Raw genomic sequence first — 17,180 nt, 5'->3', positions numbered from 1 at the left:
CAAAGAATCTAACAGCACTTTCCCTCAGTGAAGGTGAACATTAACATAGGATTCCTTGTATTATTGAGTTCAAATGCAAGTGCATTCAATTCAAACATTTTTAAGGCATGTAAAGTACTTTATAATAAAACACACACATGTGTGCTAGAGCACACAATCTACTTTCTGTATCAGATAGTTAACTATTTTTAAAGAATAGCTTTTACTTATGAATATCATGTTAAGAGCTATATTTACTGAACATTTTCACTATTGTGGAATGCCCATTGTGTTTTTAAGGATTTTGGAAATTTAGTGATCCTACAATTTTATGCACTTTTATTGGAAAGCACATTAACAAATAAATATTAAATGTCCAATTATCTTGACAATAAGGTCTTCTTTTTAGAAACTGGAAATTCCATAAAACAAATCAAGATCAACTGTGAAATAACCATGTCTTAATGAAAGAAAAATAGTGCCATCACGACATTATTGCTTACAGTTTAGATTGAGATACCAGTCTTTTCCAGAGTGCCTTCCATTCCAAATGGCTGAGCCCACAGAACAGATAAGAGACATGGCAATTAAGATACAAAACAAAATCAGTATTTGTACATTTGTAATCCGTTCCACATTGGAGAGCTTAAGTGGTGGGCTTGTTGAATTCTGTATTAAAAAAAAAAAAAAAAGACAAGATGAATAGTAAAAAAAAAAATGTACACAGTTTTGTGAGTTTAGTTGACATGTACTTGGCATGTGATGAGGATGACAAAGTGAGTCACAAGTCAGTGCACAAAGATATGCGTACATGGAAATTACGCAAAACCCAAGCCAGGTGGAACAGGTGTCAGTGATTAGGCATCTCTCTTTCTCAAGGATACTATACCACCCAAACCTGTTTTCTAGGAAGTAAAAAAAGTAAGAAAGAAGAGAATGAAATAATACTTCTTCAACAGACATTGTGGCAGGTGAGATGAACTTGGCTACTTAAGCAAATAAGGTACTCTAGAAACATCTAATTAGTGTCTCTGCTCAAGAAAGTAGAAGACAAGGCCTATGCACCTACAACCAGACACCTGGAAACTCTCAACTATGATGGCAATGTTTGAAGAATCTCATCTTCAAATTTCTGGTGGCATTTGGTAATTATTTTACTGAGCATAGCAGCAATGCAGGTAGCCCTGATTATAAAAGATATCAAAGGAAAGTTTCCTTTCAAATTATTTATGCTAGATCTGTACTAACCAAGGGATCCACTGGACAAAAAATTTAATATATCATAACCAGTATAAAACAAAGATTTACAGAATGGCTAAGGATAGAAGAACTAAGAACAGTTTCACTTGCTTGTTAATGACATCTTGGTGCCTATACAATGTACAAAAATATTAGCCCTTAAGAATAGATTTTCACTTAGTATTTACAAGTGAGTTTCCCACACCCATGGAACTTCTCAACACAGATGGTATCATGATGCAGAGAAGGAGCACTCCCAGGCATGTGTAAACATTAGTGCTAGGATGAAAGCTGATGGCAAAAATAGCCTTACATAAAAATGCTATGAAAAAATGGAAATTTGATTCACACTTTTCTTTAAATTGTATGAAAAAAATTTTAAAGTATGATCATTGCATTAAAATAGAATTAGAAGACACATACTTTAATGTAGAACACTCACTGTTACTGACAATTTAAATGATCACCAATAGTTAGAAAATGCTGCCAACAGATCAACACATGTAATTATTCATTCACCTGGTGATCTCTGGTGAAATTTCCAGTGTTCCTATGTACAAAGCCCTTTTCATAGGGAGGGATCTCAAGGCTCCCTCACTGGAGTACCAGATTCTGGATATGTGGGGTGGGGATGAGGAATCTGGGACAGATGGTCTGCTCTGTTTGGGGTTTTGCACTGAGAGCTACAAATAATGTATTTCCAAAAGACTTAGGTACCATATATTTCATGGATAAAAGTCTCACCTGCATCAGCTTGGTGTCATGTCCAGTGTAGACAACTATTCCATGAACCCACTGAGTATTTCTTAACTGAGCACCTCGAAGAAGAATCTGATCTGCTCCCAGAGGAACAGTGCTAGGATAGAGTATAATGACATTAGAAAAGACATTTTCTAAAATGCTTAAGAACGCACAGTCATAGTTCACTATATAGTCACTATACATTATTAAAATAACTCTACTCACATTTACTTTATTTCTGGAAAGCAAGTAATTTTCTCACCAAAGAGAATAATTTTCTTAAACATGAACAACTGTTGGGAAAATAACTGTTAGTAATTATTGACTGTTGGGAAATAAACGTTGTTCCTCCTTAATATCATACTGGTCAAGTCCTATAACTTTTTTTTTTTAATCTCCTAAGGACTGAACACACCCCTACCCTGGCTCCATATTCATATGCTGAAGTTCTAACTCCCTAATGTGATGGTGTTTGGAGTTGGCACCTTCAGGAGGTAATTAGATTTTAAAACATGTGTAAGGGTGGGGTCCTCATGTTGAGATTAGTGCCCTTATAAAAAGAGATACCAGACAGCTTTCTGTCTTTCTACCAAGTGAAGACACAGTGAGAAGACATCTTTTACTTGACAGAAAGAAAACCTTCATCAAACCACACTGCTACCCTGATCTCAGATTTCCTGCACCCAGAACAGTGAAAAAAAAACTTCTGTTAAAGTGACCTAGTCTATGGTATATTGTTATAGCAGCCTGAGCAAACTAATGTGCTATCTGAAAGAGAAGACAATGTTTTGGAATTTGGAGGCTAATTCTCAAACCTGTTTATGTCTTCTCCTGAATTAATAGGTTGATTTAGTTTCCTGAAATGTTTGGAAATGGTGGGGCTAAGAGAACTGCAGCATACCACCCAACACACACCCACACATCAAATTAAAAATAGCTTTATGCATAATAGAGGTTCAAACTCACACTCTCTCTCTCTCTCTGCATGTGCATGCACATACACACACATACACACAGTAAGATAAAATACACAGATATCACCATATATAGCATTATCATCCCTCCCCATAGAGCCAAATCCCTATACTTAAACTTCCAGGTCATTTATTTTATAGTATCTGAAGATCAGTTCTCTAAGAATTACAAATACATTTCCAATGAATGGTAAGTATTTTGAAGTTATTCATCTCCTATAACTTAAGCCACATTTTCATGAACAAGGTTTAAGTTGGGTCACTTGTGGGTTTTCTGTAAGCCTACCCTCTACAGTAGGTTATTAGGTGATACAAACTCATACAAGGATATAGCACTATCACAGATATATTGGATTACTTGATGGAAATGTAATATACAAAAGTTAATGGTCCAAGGGTTTCTATGACTAAGCCTTCATTTTAATAAGAAAAATAAAGTAAAAGCAAATGTTATGGTTTGGATGTGAGGTGTCCCCCAAAAGCTCATGTGTGAGACAATGTAAGAAGGTTTAGAGAAGAAATGATGGGGTTATGACAGCTTTAACCCAAGTCGTGAATTAATCCCCTGGTGGGATTAGCTGAGTGGTAAATGAAAGTGGGTAGGGGATGGCTGGAGGAGGAGGAGCACTGGGGTATATATTTGTCTGTCTCTCTGATCATCATGTGAAGGGCTTCCTTCTACCACACTCTTCCTCCATGATGTTCAGCCTCACCTCGAGCTCCAAGGAATTTGGAGCCAGCAGCCTATGAACTGAGACTTCTGAAACCGTGAGCCCCCAAATAAACTTTTCCTTCTCTAAAATAGTTCTTGTGGGGTCTTTTAGTCACAGCAGTGAAAAAACTGACTAAAACACCATTACACTGGGTTATTATGCATAAGAACTTTTGGGAGATTAGTCATAACAAAAGCACAGCAGATCCCTTCTTGTATATGTCTCAAGATTTGGGGTGCACTTCAGAGTTGGAAGGGACTTTGGGCCTATAGCAGGTTTCCATGAAGTTCTGGAGAAGCTGCCGAACTATGCTCTAGGGATCATGGGTATCCACTGTTCCTCACTTATTCAATGTGGAATAATATAGCAACTGTCACTCAGCATTTGAAGTATGGATTGACTGGAAATAAACAGGTACAAACTGTTAAAAAGCAAAATGCACTACTTTTCAAGAACTTGTTTTAAGAACAAGAAGAACTTGTTTTCATCACAGCTGGAATTTCAAAGCTTCTGGCATTAGACCATGACTCTCATCCTTAAAGGACTCAAAGTATACTCACTCCAAAGGATCTCCAAATCTCTGGGTAATCACAGTCAAAATCAAATGTGCTACAGAGGTCTTTAAGATCTATTTCCACCTCTCATATAAAATAAAGCATATTATATAAATTCTATCTGTATCCTAAGTCTTGGCATCATCATACAAAATTTCTCCTTGACAGCATGGATTTGCCTGGAATCAATTTAAACGGGAACTGATAAGAAATGGAAGCTGGCCAGTTAGGAATGTCAGACTAAAGAAGCACTACTTGTATAAATGGCCAAATCTATCATTAGTCTACAACCATATGTTCAGGAAAAGATAACTTGGTGAAAATTTTAAAAATCAATTACTTTGATGGTTGCAGGCAAACTTTTGGTGGATCTGAGTACTTTGAATGTCTTTTAGAGTTCCAATCTCTAATAATGCAATTACAAAATAATGAAAGCATCAACAACATTTTCCCAGGTTGGTGGGCTGAACCAGTGTGTCTGGTTGATGTTTAGTTGACCACTACAAATGCCTGGCACATAAAATATACTGTACGGGATTCAGGGAATAAAGGGAGGGTAAAAGGTGAAAGAAGACAAGGGAAGCAGAAAAGCTCCCACTCTTTCTGCTAGGTTCTACCCCATTTCTTTACTCCCTTTTGCAACAAAACCCCTTGGGAAAAAAGTCTGTTATTCTCAACTCCTTCCATGATCTCAAACATAGGTTCCACCTGTTCCAGTCAAGTTGAATGATGTCCACTAGCTAAACCCAACTGGTTATATCCAGTTTTCTTCTAATCTGACCCAATTTAGTGCCTTGCTTTCTGCCTTGATACAGTTTCTTCCCCGCCACCTCTCTCTCGGTTTCCATCCTACAAACGTGGTCTCAGTCTCTTTCACTAGTCTCTCCTTTTTTCTCAACCTCACCCCTACTCCACTCCCATGCTGGGGGTTGAACCCAGGGTCTCATGCAGTGTAGGGAAGTTCTCTACCACTGAGTCATACCCCCAGCTTCACAACCTCTTAATGTTGGACAGTCCTAGGAGAGTCCTTGGGTCTTTCAATTGTTCTGCCTATACCCTTTCACTCTCAATGGTTTCTTCCAGTCCCATGGCTTTAAATATCTCTGCCAGTGTCTCCCAAATTTATCACACCCTGGACATCTGTCCCAGACTTCAGATATATATTCAATTGTCTCTTGGACATCTCTACTTGTACATCACAAACTTATTAGGTCCAAAACTGAACTGCTGATCGTCCTCCCTCAAAACTTTCTAGTGGATTCCCGTTTCATTCTGAATCCACTCCCACAATGACCTACAACGCGTCCTGTGATATGGCCCACTATTTGCTACTGGCTTTTCTTCTATTACTCTCTTCCTGATCACACCATTCCCACCACAATGGCCTAACATTCCAAAATTGCTCCAGGCACATTAAGATCATGTAATGAAATAACTAAAAACTTGCACTATTTCTTTTGTTTGGAATCCTCTCCTTCCATATCTTCATATGGCTAAGTTCCTCACCTCCTACTCATCATTGCTCAAATGTTACCTTCTCAATGAGGCTAACTGCAACCATCCTGATTTCCCCCCACATTCTCCCACTCTCTTATCCTTTGGGATCTTTTTCAAAGCATTTATTGCTTTCTAGTAGAGGCAGAATTTTCTTATTTATCATTTCATTGTTTGTTGGTATGCCCTTCTCTTACTATGAGAAAGTAATCTCACCAGGTCATATGGTCTGAATGTTGTTGCCCCCAATATTTATAAGTTGAAATCTAATCCCTAACAGAGTAGTGTTAGGAGGTGTGGTCTTGGTGTGATTAGATCATGAAAGCTCTGCCTTCATGAATGGGATTTGGGCCCTCGCAGGGAAGTCCTAAGGGCCTCCACCATCTGAGGACATATAGCCAGTGCCATCCATGAGGAACATGTCCTCACCAGACACCAAGTCTGCTGGTACCTTGGTCTTAGGCTTTCCAGCCTCCATAACTATGAGCAATATATTCTTGTTGTTTATAAATTGTCCAATCTAAGGCATTTTTGTTATAGTGGTCTGAATGAAGTAAGACACCAGGGCAGGAGTATTTATCTGCTTTATTCACTGGTACCTCCTTAATATCTGTAAATGGCCTATCCCTCTAGGTGCACAATACTGGTTGAATGATTGATGGAAGAGATAGAGAAGTGGTATGAAAGAGGAGAGGAGAGAAAAATAGGAAGCAAGGAAAAACAAAAGATGATTACACATGATAACATGGCTTACCAAAGAGCAAATAAGGGCTGGGGGTGTAGCTCAGTGGTAGAGCACTTGCCTTGCACACACAAAGCCCTGGGTTCAATCCCCAGCACTGCCCCCCAGAAAAAAAAAGCATATGAAAAATTGCACAAAGGAGACATATTCCCCAATAAACACCTTGGGGTTACAGCCTGAACTCCCCGAGACATCCAGAGGTCATAGAAAAGGTCCCAGGCCATGAAGATTGGATGATTAAGTCTATAACAAATATTCTGGTCAAAGAACAAGCCATAGGTTATTTACCCACAAAACAAGCCACCAGGAATATGGAATATCCTTGAAAACATCCAACTGCCAGATTGGCAGGAACTCTGGGAAAAGCCTATACCACACGAATAAAGTTAAGATCCAATATTTTTACAAAATTTGGGTTGGAACACAGACAAGCTTATAAAAACTGTTTTGAGTATTCAAGCTTAGAGCAGAAGAAAATAACAGGTACCCAGAACTGGAAAACATTTGACAACACAAGAAAATGCAGCAAATATGCTTTTACATACCCATGTCCATCAAGTCTTATATTTCCAACAAAATCATAGAGATGTCTGTTTGGACTTTCACACTCAATTTTGCCAGAAATTCTCATCAAACTGTCAATGTCTTTGATATCTGAGGTTGCTGGTAAGCCCTGTTTAAAAATTTTTAAATAAGCGAAGAGTATGTTAAATAAGTCGTGTTGGGCTCAGGGATAGGGGATTTATCCAGCTCTTCAGACCTAAGGGAGCCCACTATCTTATAAACATTCTTTCCCATTATATAATAATCTGTCAAATCACAATTTAGGGTTTACCTTCTTTCCCAACTTGAACACAATCTTGTGTTTTTAGCACAAGATTAGGGCAACTTTTGTGAAAGTACTAAAGAAAGTATAAACTAGTCTACAAAAATATTTTGAAGCCCCCAAGGAGCAATTATTTTTCCAAAAGTGAAATTAATATTTAGCACTATACAGTCTCAGTCTGTCTGCTGAATGTGACAAACAACCTGACTGTTGTTTTCTGCTATTATGGTATGAAAAGGAACTGTAGAAATCCAAGATAATCTAAAACCACAAGATGAGTGAATTTTAGAATAGCAAAGGAAGCCACATCTTTTCAACATGGCAAGGTTGAATACTAATTTGGGTCAGGTGGATAGGAAAAATAAATAAGCTACCACATGTCAAAGCACTTAGAATGACTATGATTATTATTACCCAAGTGTTGGCTATTACATAAAATAAAACATTACAAATAGTATTTATATGATGGACTACATCTAATCAGCCAAGTGAATCTGAATATTCCATTTACTTTGTACTGGTTTATAAAACCCCAATGAGAAAATAGGACTTGGACAGAATCCCCCTCAAGATAGCAACAGTAAGAAAGAAGCTTTTCATTCCATGTAACAAAACAGGAATGATTATATGAATCTGTATTAGAACTTACCTGCCTAATTTTCAAGTTTGTTTCACCATCTAAGTTGGATGTCTCAATGTAGCACATGGCCTGGGGCTCACTGTTGTTTAGAATTGAGAAGCACAAAGATTTAGTGGGAGAAAGAAAGCAGAATATTTAAATGTTCAGACTCACCAAAGCCTTTTGTTCTAGGCAAAGCTATAGTCACCTAGCTTCTAGATGATTTTCATTCCAACAGCAGGATGCTGTGAGGCAGAACCCATGCATGACAAATCATGGATCAGCTTTCCAGCCAGAAGGACCCAAAAGCAATTTCCTGACAACACTCACTAATGGCCTTCAAGATAATGTAAATGAGTAGATTTGTCACGTTATTTTTAAATTGTTCATCCATATAGACACAACACAGACTGTATCTGAAATGTAAAGCAGTTTGTGCCCAGATTTATCTTTAGCTCAGAAATATCAAGGAAGATTTCATGTTCATGGTCCACATGTAAATTGGGTAAGCAAAGTAGTTGATTAGAAAATTCCAGATTGCTACTTCTACAAGCTTGCATTTTTTTATCTTTTGTCTGTAATGAACAGGATTGCATGGAGCACAACATATTAAAAATTTAAGGTTCCTTTTAAGAGCTACATGAATAGATTTTATAATAAAAATGGACAGTATTTTTCTCCCCCTTTTTTTTTTTTTTTGTTCCTACTTTCCTCTCTCTTAAAAGTGATACAGAGATACTTGAGACAGGAAAAATAAAACTAAAATTGACCAACTTGGTCACACTGCTCTCCAACAAAGTGAAATCTGGCATGCAGTGGCATAATAGGTTTGTTCTTTAGTTTTACTGCAGTTTATACCCCTATCTTATACCCTTCCCTTCTCATGAAACTTTACTGGTTAGCAACAACAGACGTGTGAGTTTGTTGTGCAGCTGTATAATCTAATCCTCAACTCTATGGAAGAGCATTCTGAATTCTAATCTCAATAGCACTTGGTTACATAAAAGCCTATCATGTAAGTTATTATGAATATAGTTTCTTACGAGTATGTGCAAAGCTTCCAAAGAAAGAAATTTGCAAGTCACAAACACCTGGAATTTTCTAATAAACTTCCAATTTGTACATGTTGAAAATAAACTATTCCAAAATTTCAGAATTTGGCAGGTAGCTAAATTTTGTAGACTGAAGATTGTGGAAATTACACAGGACATTAATCAAATATTTTACAGGTTCATTTTAAAGTAACTGCGTTTTCCCATTTACTCTATGGGCTCTTTCATACACGCTGCTCCTTTTTTCCCAACTGGAGAAGTCTTCCAATATTTATATTTTCATTCTATCAATTATTCAAAATTTTATTTTTAAAAATCACTTTCATAATAGTAATTTGGCTCTGGCAATTGCTTCAAATTTGTGATTTACTTATATATACATTTGAAACATTAAATGGTTTATGAAATTATAAAACACATCTTTTGATACTATAGTAGCACAATCACAAACAAAATGCTAAATGACAACACTGATTCCACATTTTGGTGACAAAATGCATTAAACTTTTACTGATGATATACTTATCAAAGGCCAGTCTCAGAATGAGTGAGAACAACATTCTATTTTTTTTTTCTCACAAAACAGTTTTTCTAGGGCTTTAAATGACTAAGAAGTGATGAAGTTTAAATGGATGATTTCTATTTGAAGTGGGGCAAATAAAATACGCATCCAAAGTCAGAACATTCTTAATAACCACTGAAGACAGCTGTGAGGGAAGCAGTTCTTAACAGTGCTGTGAAAAGGTAGCAAGAAGTCAGGAATCATGCCAGATCAGAAACACTTCAGCAAATATCACATCCAAAACACAAACTACAGTCAGAGAGGCAAAGCAGGCGTCTTGATTAGTACGTGGAAATGAAACAAGATGCAAATCACAATACAGACACTAGGAGACGGCTGAAGTTTATCACAGGAACGTGCACTTTGTCACGAGTTACAGGTGGGATAAAAACTGGTCCCAAAGCATGCGGTACAAAAGGTACAACATCCAGCTTTGTGCAGGGGGTCCTCTATAAACCCTATTTAAGCCCAAATTACAGTCATAATCAGTTGGAGGTATTCTATAGAACTTGTAGAAAATTTAAGATATGAGAATAAGAAAATATTTAAGAAATTCATGATTTTTCCATGACAGTTTCAGGAAAAGCTTAATGCTTCAAAACGATATGCTGGCAAGGTAGTAAGTTAAGCTTCAGTATTGAGGCATGTTGTTAAATATGGATGTCTATTAATGATGCATAGGAAATTAAAATCTACCTTTACTGGCATGCCTCTTGGACTCCTATCGATAACAACAGGAGTTGAATCTGCCCCATTGAGGCACAGACATCATCCAATGTGGTATTCATAAAATGCCTTTAAAACATCTGTGAAATGTCCATCACCAAGAAGTATAAAAAAGTTCATTTAAAAGGAAGAGACACAGAACTCAAACATATTTGGATGCAACTGTTCTCTGGTTTAGGGTGAGGACCCACGTACACACATCCTGTATAACTCAGTGGTTCTAACCTTGAGGACAGACTGATGAGATCTGCTGGGAGATGCTCCCCATTGGTCACTTTCACTATTTCCCCTACTGCCACCTACATGTCCCAGTTTAAAATAATTAAAATGGGGAAAAAAATGAATAACAGAGGAAAAAAACAAACAAATGGACAAAAGAGACAGAAGGTTTGAAATTGTTATAGAAAATAATACATGTTAATAAAAATGTCTAATGCCAGTTTTTTCAAAACTTATTTTGATCAGGTCTGAAGGCACAAGAAAATATTTAATAAGAATTACTCATTTGCTTTTAAAATCAATTTTCAATTTCTAATGCAAAAACTTCCAGTTTTTGAAGTTTACATACAAGTACTGATTATCAAATTGAATAAAAACACTTTATAGAGTAAAACACTTTATAGAGTAGAGTTACTCTACCTTACAGGTGCAGGTGTTCCTGTATCTAATTCCTTAATCTCATTCCATCTGCTGTATGTCTACTACTACCCAAAAAAGCAAAGAAACAATTGTAGAAGATACTTTTTAGGTTTTTGAAAAGCAAAGCATATTACACTAGCTCCCTCGTACACCAACACACTTAAACAAACAAACAAAAAATCTTGTAGAGAATATTCTGATTCAAAAAGATTTTTAAGGTTAATTGTATAAGTATTACCTTCAATGCAAAGAAGCAAAGACATGGATCTTAGGAAGTTAGAAAGCATAATTATAGTCTAGGTAACACACTGTATTTTTGGGGGGTGGGTGTGGGGATGAATTTAAGCCTTTGAAACAAGAAAAATTTTCAGGGAGGGTATGAAATAGACATACTAAGAATACATTTGGACTTCAATTTAGCTTGAGTTATTTTACTCTATTTTATACTTTCTTAATGCATAAATGTATTATACTAAAATTTCAGTTTCTCCATTTCAAAAGTGAAACTCAATGAAACATAGTAACTTTTAACCATGTTCATGCCTTAATTTCAAACTAACTCACAGAAGATTCACTATAAGCAACTAAAAATGAAAAACATTTGGAAATTAAATATTACAAACAGTTGTTTATTCTTACTGCTAAACGGTGCCCACTTGCTGGTGAAAATCACCATGTACTTACTTTAACAGCAGACAGCATGGCATAGTGAAGATAATCAGGAGTATTTCAACCTTGACTTAGTCACTAAAGTTAAGTAACTAAATGTAAAACAATGTCAAAATTTCTCTTTCTGTTAAATGATGATAAAAACTATTACCTAATTCTTAAGGTTAATGTAGTCTCAAAAGAGCTAAGTAAAGCAAAACACAGGTTGAAAGGTGTTACTGTGATTCTTAGGTAGAAATGTTTGTAGCACAACCAATATACTACTAAATAATGAAAAATTATCTGATCAGATAATCTTTTAAAACTATAATAATCTTTGGAGGAAATTAATCACAGTGGATAAGAAGACCTAGAAACTAATTAAACTACCAATATTGATAGCCACTAGGAAATGTTTTTGATGTTCAGAAAACAAATCCTATAAAAAAAATGCTCTAAAGTTTAAAAATAAAGGTTAAGTATCCTTTATCTGAAATGACTGGGACCAGAAGTATTTCAGATTTCAAAGTTTTTCACATTTTGGAATATTTGCACAGAATTTCCCATTGAGCATCCAACTTGTAAAAGCACAGAGCTTTTTGGGGATCTTCTGGGACTGGATAGAGAAAGATGACAAATATTTTTAAAAATTTCAAGTTAGAATTAAAGTCAGGGCAGGATGTCTGAGCAGACCACAAAAATACTGTACATGAATGGATTAGTACATATGGTTCTAGGGTAATGTCTCAGAGTTTAGTCAGGAAAATATCAATGCTTCAATGCTTTCTTAATTGTTAGAAGACTTTCTGTATCACTTTTATCTTTCCTATATAAATATAATATCTAGATGACCAATCATCCAGCACATTTATCAAACTTCACTTAGTACCATCAAAGTATTAGTACTTTTTCATATTAGGTACTCTGAAAGCTTATCAATTAAAAAAAATTGGGGAATATCAAGGCTTGATTGCTTAGCCCATCTTCCTCCATGCGAAAGATTCAAGATTACATAGTTTGTTTAAAATCACCAAGCCAGGAAAAGGATCCTGGTTTTCTGACTACTAAGTGGAGCTCCTTCTAATATCTGATATCTAGAACCTGAGACAATGGTAATGGGATCATCCTTAAGTTTGGTCTCATATGGCCAAGTGTAGACAGAAAACTTTACTTCAGTTTTAGAATTTTTATCCTAAAAACAGTTGTAAGCAAAGAAAACTAAGAACAGAAAGGCTGATTATAAAAAAAATCCATATTAATTTTTCTGAAAACAAAAACCTATCTGGATGTGACACAAAAAGTAACTGACTATTAAATATAAAAATAGAACCACTTCTAGCTGTTTCAACTATCTGTAGACTTGCTTCTCTAAAATCTGGATAACTCTTACTTGCTCAAGCTTCACTAGACTGTCATAAATCTAATCACTTTAAATCATGACCTGATTAAATAGGTTTTGAAAAAAGGACACTGTCCATATTTACATATGGATATTACAAATAAAACTGTCCAAGGAAATGATGATAAACAACCTCTAAAATAGGAAAAACATTTCTTCTTAATTTATATTAGGACTAGTTTTACAGTTTTTAAACATAAAACCATTTGAAAATCACATTCTTTGAAGGGTAACTGCCATATGTTCTGAATACTAATTCATGACTATCTTAAATATGAGTATAACAAAAATTGTCTAAACTCAGTAACAGAAAGAGCTTAAGAGAAAGAGCAAGTACTTAATTTTTGGTTGGAAGAGGGTGGCATTTTGAAAGGTATGATGACAAAAAAGAAATCGTTCATTGATTTTCTTGTGCCATTCCACCATAAGGATCAAGAAACTTTGCGGGGATATATGGATACATCATAAAGGAATTTATGATGAACAAGGATTGAAAGATAAAATCAACAGAACCCAATTCATGGATGACATAAAATAAATGACCAGAAATCTTTAAAAGAGTTAGTGGTCCACACACATGAATCTGGACACATTCAGAGGAAGAGGAGATTCTCAATTATAATTTTAACTTTTGGATTATATGATACCTGTTATTTATTTTATATGGCAAACATGAAAGAGCCCTTTAAGTCCAATCAAGTTTTTGAATGTTTAATTAAAAATCATTCGAGAGGTTTAAAATTCTTCGTTTATTCCTTATTTCCTTGGAGAAATCACAAGGTCAATGCAGGGTAGAGAAACCATCCTCTACACTGTTTGAGCATCAGTAGGTATCTCTACCTTGATGAGAGAAGTACAGTGTCAGCAGGTATATACTCTTTGCCTTTTATTATAACTATATCTCCAACATTTACCTGAAAGAAAACTGGGAATTGGTTAATTATCTGCATGGAAAGATAGTTACAAATATACAACCCATTGTATTAAAGCACAGAATACACGAAAAATGGCTATTGGCAAACAAGAACCACTGGTCTTCACAAAAATGGCACAAAACTGTCTGTCTAGGATTGAGGCCAGAGATGGGAGAATCTTTTAAAAAATGAATTCTGTATTTTTTTTTTCAGTTATATAACTTATCTTAATAAAATCAATGGATTCATTTTACCTACTTAATTGACATCTCAACGTCTCATATTCTCTCTCTTTGACATAAAAGTAAAAGGGAGGAATTCAGTTCCTGAAATCTTTACCCTATTTCAGGAAATCTCAACTCGACTGAAGAAATGATCATATGCGATCATTACCTTTCACAATGACCCCTATGAAACAAGAATTAGTTGTTATTCATAATTTAGACAGGAAGAAAATGAGTCTGAGATTCTAATGTTTGCTCAGGATCAGTGAGTGGAAAAGCTAAGCCTCAAATGCACATCTGACTACTCGATTATCAGCAAAGCTTGATGTTTACACTAGTAAATTTACTGAAACTATTGATGTAATTCAAGTTAAAAATAAACAGCTTAACACTTTACAATGTGCTAGTATTTTTTTCTGATCATGGCATGATGAAAAATTAAAGATGATCAATAGCCAGAAACTTGGAAGAAATTTAAGGATCAGGTCTGTTATCCATTTTTTGGCAAACAATACAACTTCAACTAAGTAACAACCTGGTTTAACTCAGTGGACCAAGTTATGCTGGTAGCCATTCCTATTAGATCATAATTTTAACTCTCTTAGTAGACAAATGAGCCTAAAAATATGTTTCTATATTTAATATAGGGAAGAAACATCTCTTTTGTTTTGCTTAAGATGTTCTGTTCTTCCCTCTCCCTACATGTCTTTGAATTCTAAAATAATACTTTATTGGGGAAAAGGAGAGGATACTATCCTTAGTGGGAAACATAAGAAATTATTCCAGAGGGGACCCACTGTGTTCCTCTTCACATGCTGAAAAAAATAGGTCAGGGAAAGTTGTGTGTGTGGTGGGAGATGCAGGGAACTTCTAATCTATATTATATGTATGCTGGTTACCCAAGTAGGGAAAACTCTGGATGCCTTTGTTCAAAAAGGTTTGTTTCAGTAGAAATCTGAAATTATACTGCCTGAAAAACTGCCAAGGGCCTTGAAATCAAAAGTTCCCTACCTCAAAAAAGGAAAAATAGAAAAAAAATTCTAAAAATTAAGTAGCAATGTAAACTTTAAAAACTGTGCTATGATAGCATTCTAATGGCATCCACTTACAGTAAGATAATAAAACATAAATTCTCTATAGTGACATTTAGAATGCTACCTAGGTTCCCATTTAACTGTTTTTCAGTCACCTTCAGTGGGTTAATGTTTCTTTTCCAATTAAACTATAGGCTTTTTAAAATCAGGACCTTATCTATCTACCTCATTAGAGTTGAACAGTTAGACTTACAAAAAACCTCAACTGATTGTACCGCTTCTCAATGTCTTTATTCTTCATAAGACAAAAGGAGGCCTTGTAGTAATTAAACAGAAGAACATATTAACACCTTATAGGGCACACTGTCACTACCCAGTGGCCTGGAAAACCAAGAACCACTAAATGCTAAAGCAGTTCTCACATTCCTTGAAGAAATTACCTGCCTACATTTTAGATAAATTTCTCAAAAGGTATCCAAGAATTTCTCATTCCTTTGTGCTCTGAGCTCCTAATGTGGCATTTGCCTTTCCAGCATAAAAGAAATGAACAGAAGAAAAAGTCAGGATGGCAAAAATGCTTTGCTCACATATTACAATGGCAGGACATGACAAAACAGTTGCAGTGCCCCAAAATACCAAAGTTTAGGAGAAAGAGCAGGCTTTTGGTTTACATTCTCAAGTCACTCACATGAGCAACTGTGATGGAGAATTATGAAAAAGGGTGAGATTATCAGACTATAATCAAATGATTAAAAAAAATCAAACTTTGCCCAATTCTAGGTTCTAGCATATTTATACTTTTATTAAGGAATTTTTTTAGAGATAGAGTCTTAATACAAAGAAATACACATTTTGTGGTGGAAACTTTATGTTAGGGCAACTCTACAGAGTGACTTTTATGCTTGTACATAGCCCATCACACTGTGCTTCCCCACAAAGTCAGAAGAATGTGGAGTTTTTCACCTAAATTCTCTACCTGAATATATCTCAGAACCCGTGAACAGTCTCAGCTGCTCCTCAATGTGAAGAACTGGTCTTTGTGGAGAGGGTTGATGAAGCCACTGCTGACGTTTTAAGAGTGGAGATGCAGTTCTCTGTCTGGGCTCTGTCGTTCAACACTTTGTTTTAGAACTAGGTACTTGAAACTTAACCTTTTTCCAATAGGGAAATGACTTCAGGGTAATAACTGGAGGGATGAACTATGAATGTTTGAGAACTAAAGTCTGCCCCCATGTGAATGACTACAAATAAGCTGTGCAAATTTTTAAGTCCTCTGAAGAACATTAAAAAGTAACCACAGAGGCCACACATTTAGAAAGGCTGGGAAAGTACTCTGAAGTGAAGCCCAGCGCTCTCATATTACCTTGGCATGTTGATGACACTTTAGGTTTTGGTTCCCTGATTTTATTTTTAATTGCACAAAATATCATATCACCAAGGAAAAGTCTTGCTCTGGTAATCTGGCTAAGCCAAACGCGTCATCTTGCTCTTATGCCTGCCCATGTGTTCAATGAGTCATTTTTAACATGGCTGGTACCTCAGTACACACAGACCTGTTCTTTTCAACGATGATCATATTCTATGACACAGGAACTCTTACATATCTTTCTTCCTGCATGTCTGAATGAACTACTGTTATTGAATGAATAGAAGTTTTTTCTGTGCTGCACACAGTGTAAAATCACAAATTTCCTTGTCACAAATTACACAATGTAGAATACCATCATTTATTTATAAAACTACTTCATGAAGTAGTTATTTGTTTACAAATTATTTTAGTTATAAAATAAGAACTAGTTTAGTGCTGTTGCACATATATCATGTATACCAAATTGTGCTACAATAAACATTTTTACATATGTAGACATTTTCTTTTACTTTATGATTATTTTCTGGGATAAATTCCCAGAATTTCTTTTTTATGGTTCTCAATATGAGTAGCCAACCTGCTAATCCACAATAGTATGTGAATGAAATATTTTTAAAAAACCTTCTGAAATACAAGTGAATTTGTTTTTATTTATTGAATAGATAGCAGGCAAAGATGTCAATGTTGTTTAAATTTGCAACTTTTATTAACAGGTTATTTTCTGAGTCTGGT

At 35.5% G+C, this 17,180-nt stretch overlaps 1 protein-coding gene across 4 annotated transcripts in view; it reads right to left on the bottom strand.

Moving 5' to 3' along the window:
* Positions 1–17,180, bottom strand: part of Atp8a1 (ATPase phospholipid transporting 8A1) — a 216,025-nt gene that overhangs the window by 144,921 nt on the left and 53,924 nt on the right. For 2 of the 4 annotated variants that reach the window (XM_047567308.1, XM_047567310.1), the window contains exons 7-11: positions 13,748–13,821; positions 7,912–7,981; positions 6,982–7,109; positions 1,963–2,074; positions 483–648 (exon numbers count right to left, since the gene is read on the bottom strand). In XM_047567308.1, the coding sequence (XP_047423264.1) occupies positions 483–648; positions 1,963–2,074; positions 6,982–7,109; positions 7,912–7,981; positions 13,748–13,821 (550 nt within the window). Of the gene's footprint in view, positions 1–482; positions 649–1,962; positions 2,075–6,981; positions 7,110–7,911; positions 7,982–10,446; positions 10,521–13,747; positions 13,822–17,180 lie in introns of all 4 variants that reach the window. The other 2 variants (XM_047567309.1, XM_047567311.1) reach the window with 2 other exon arrangements.

This window comes from Sciurus carolinensis, chromosome 10 (assembly GCF_902686445.1).
Source record: "Sciurus carolinensis chromosome 10, mSciCar1.2, whole genome shotgun sequence".
In the NCBI taxonomy this organism is placed as follows: domain Eukaryota; kingdom Metazoa; phylum Chordata; class Mammalia; order Rodentia; family Sciuridae; genus Sciurus; species Sciurus carolinensis.
This window is presented reverse-complemented; position numbering and strand designations above follow the sequence as displayed.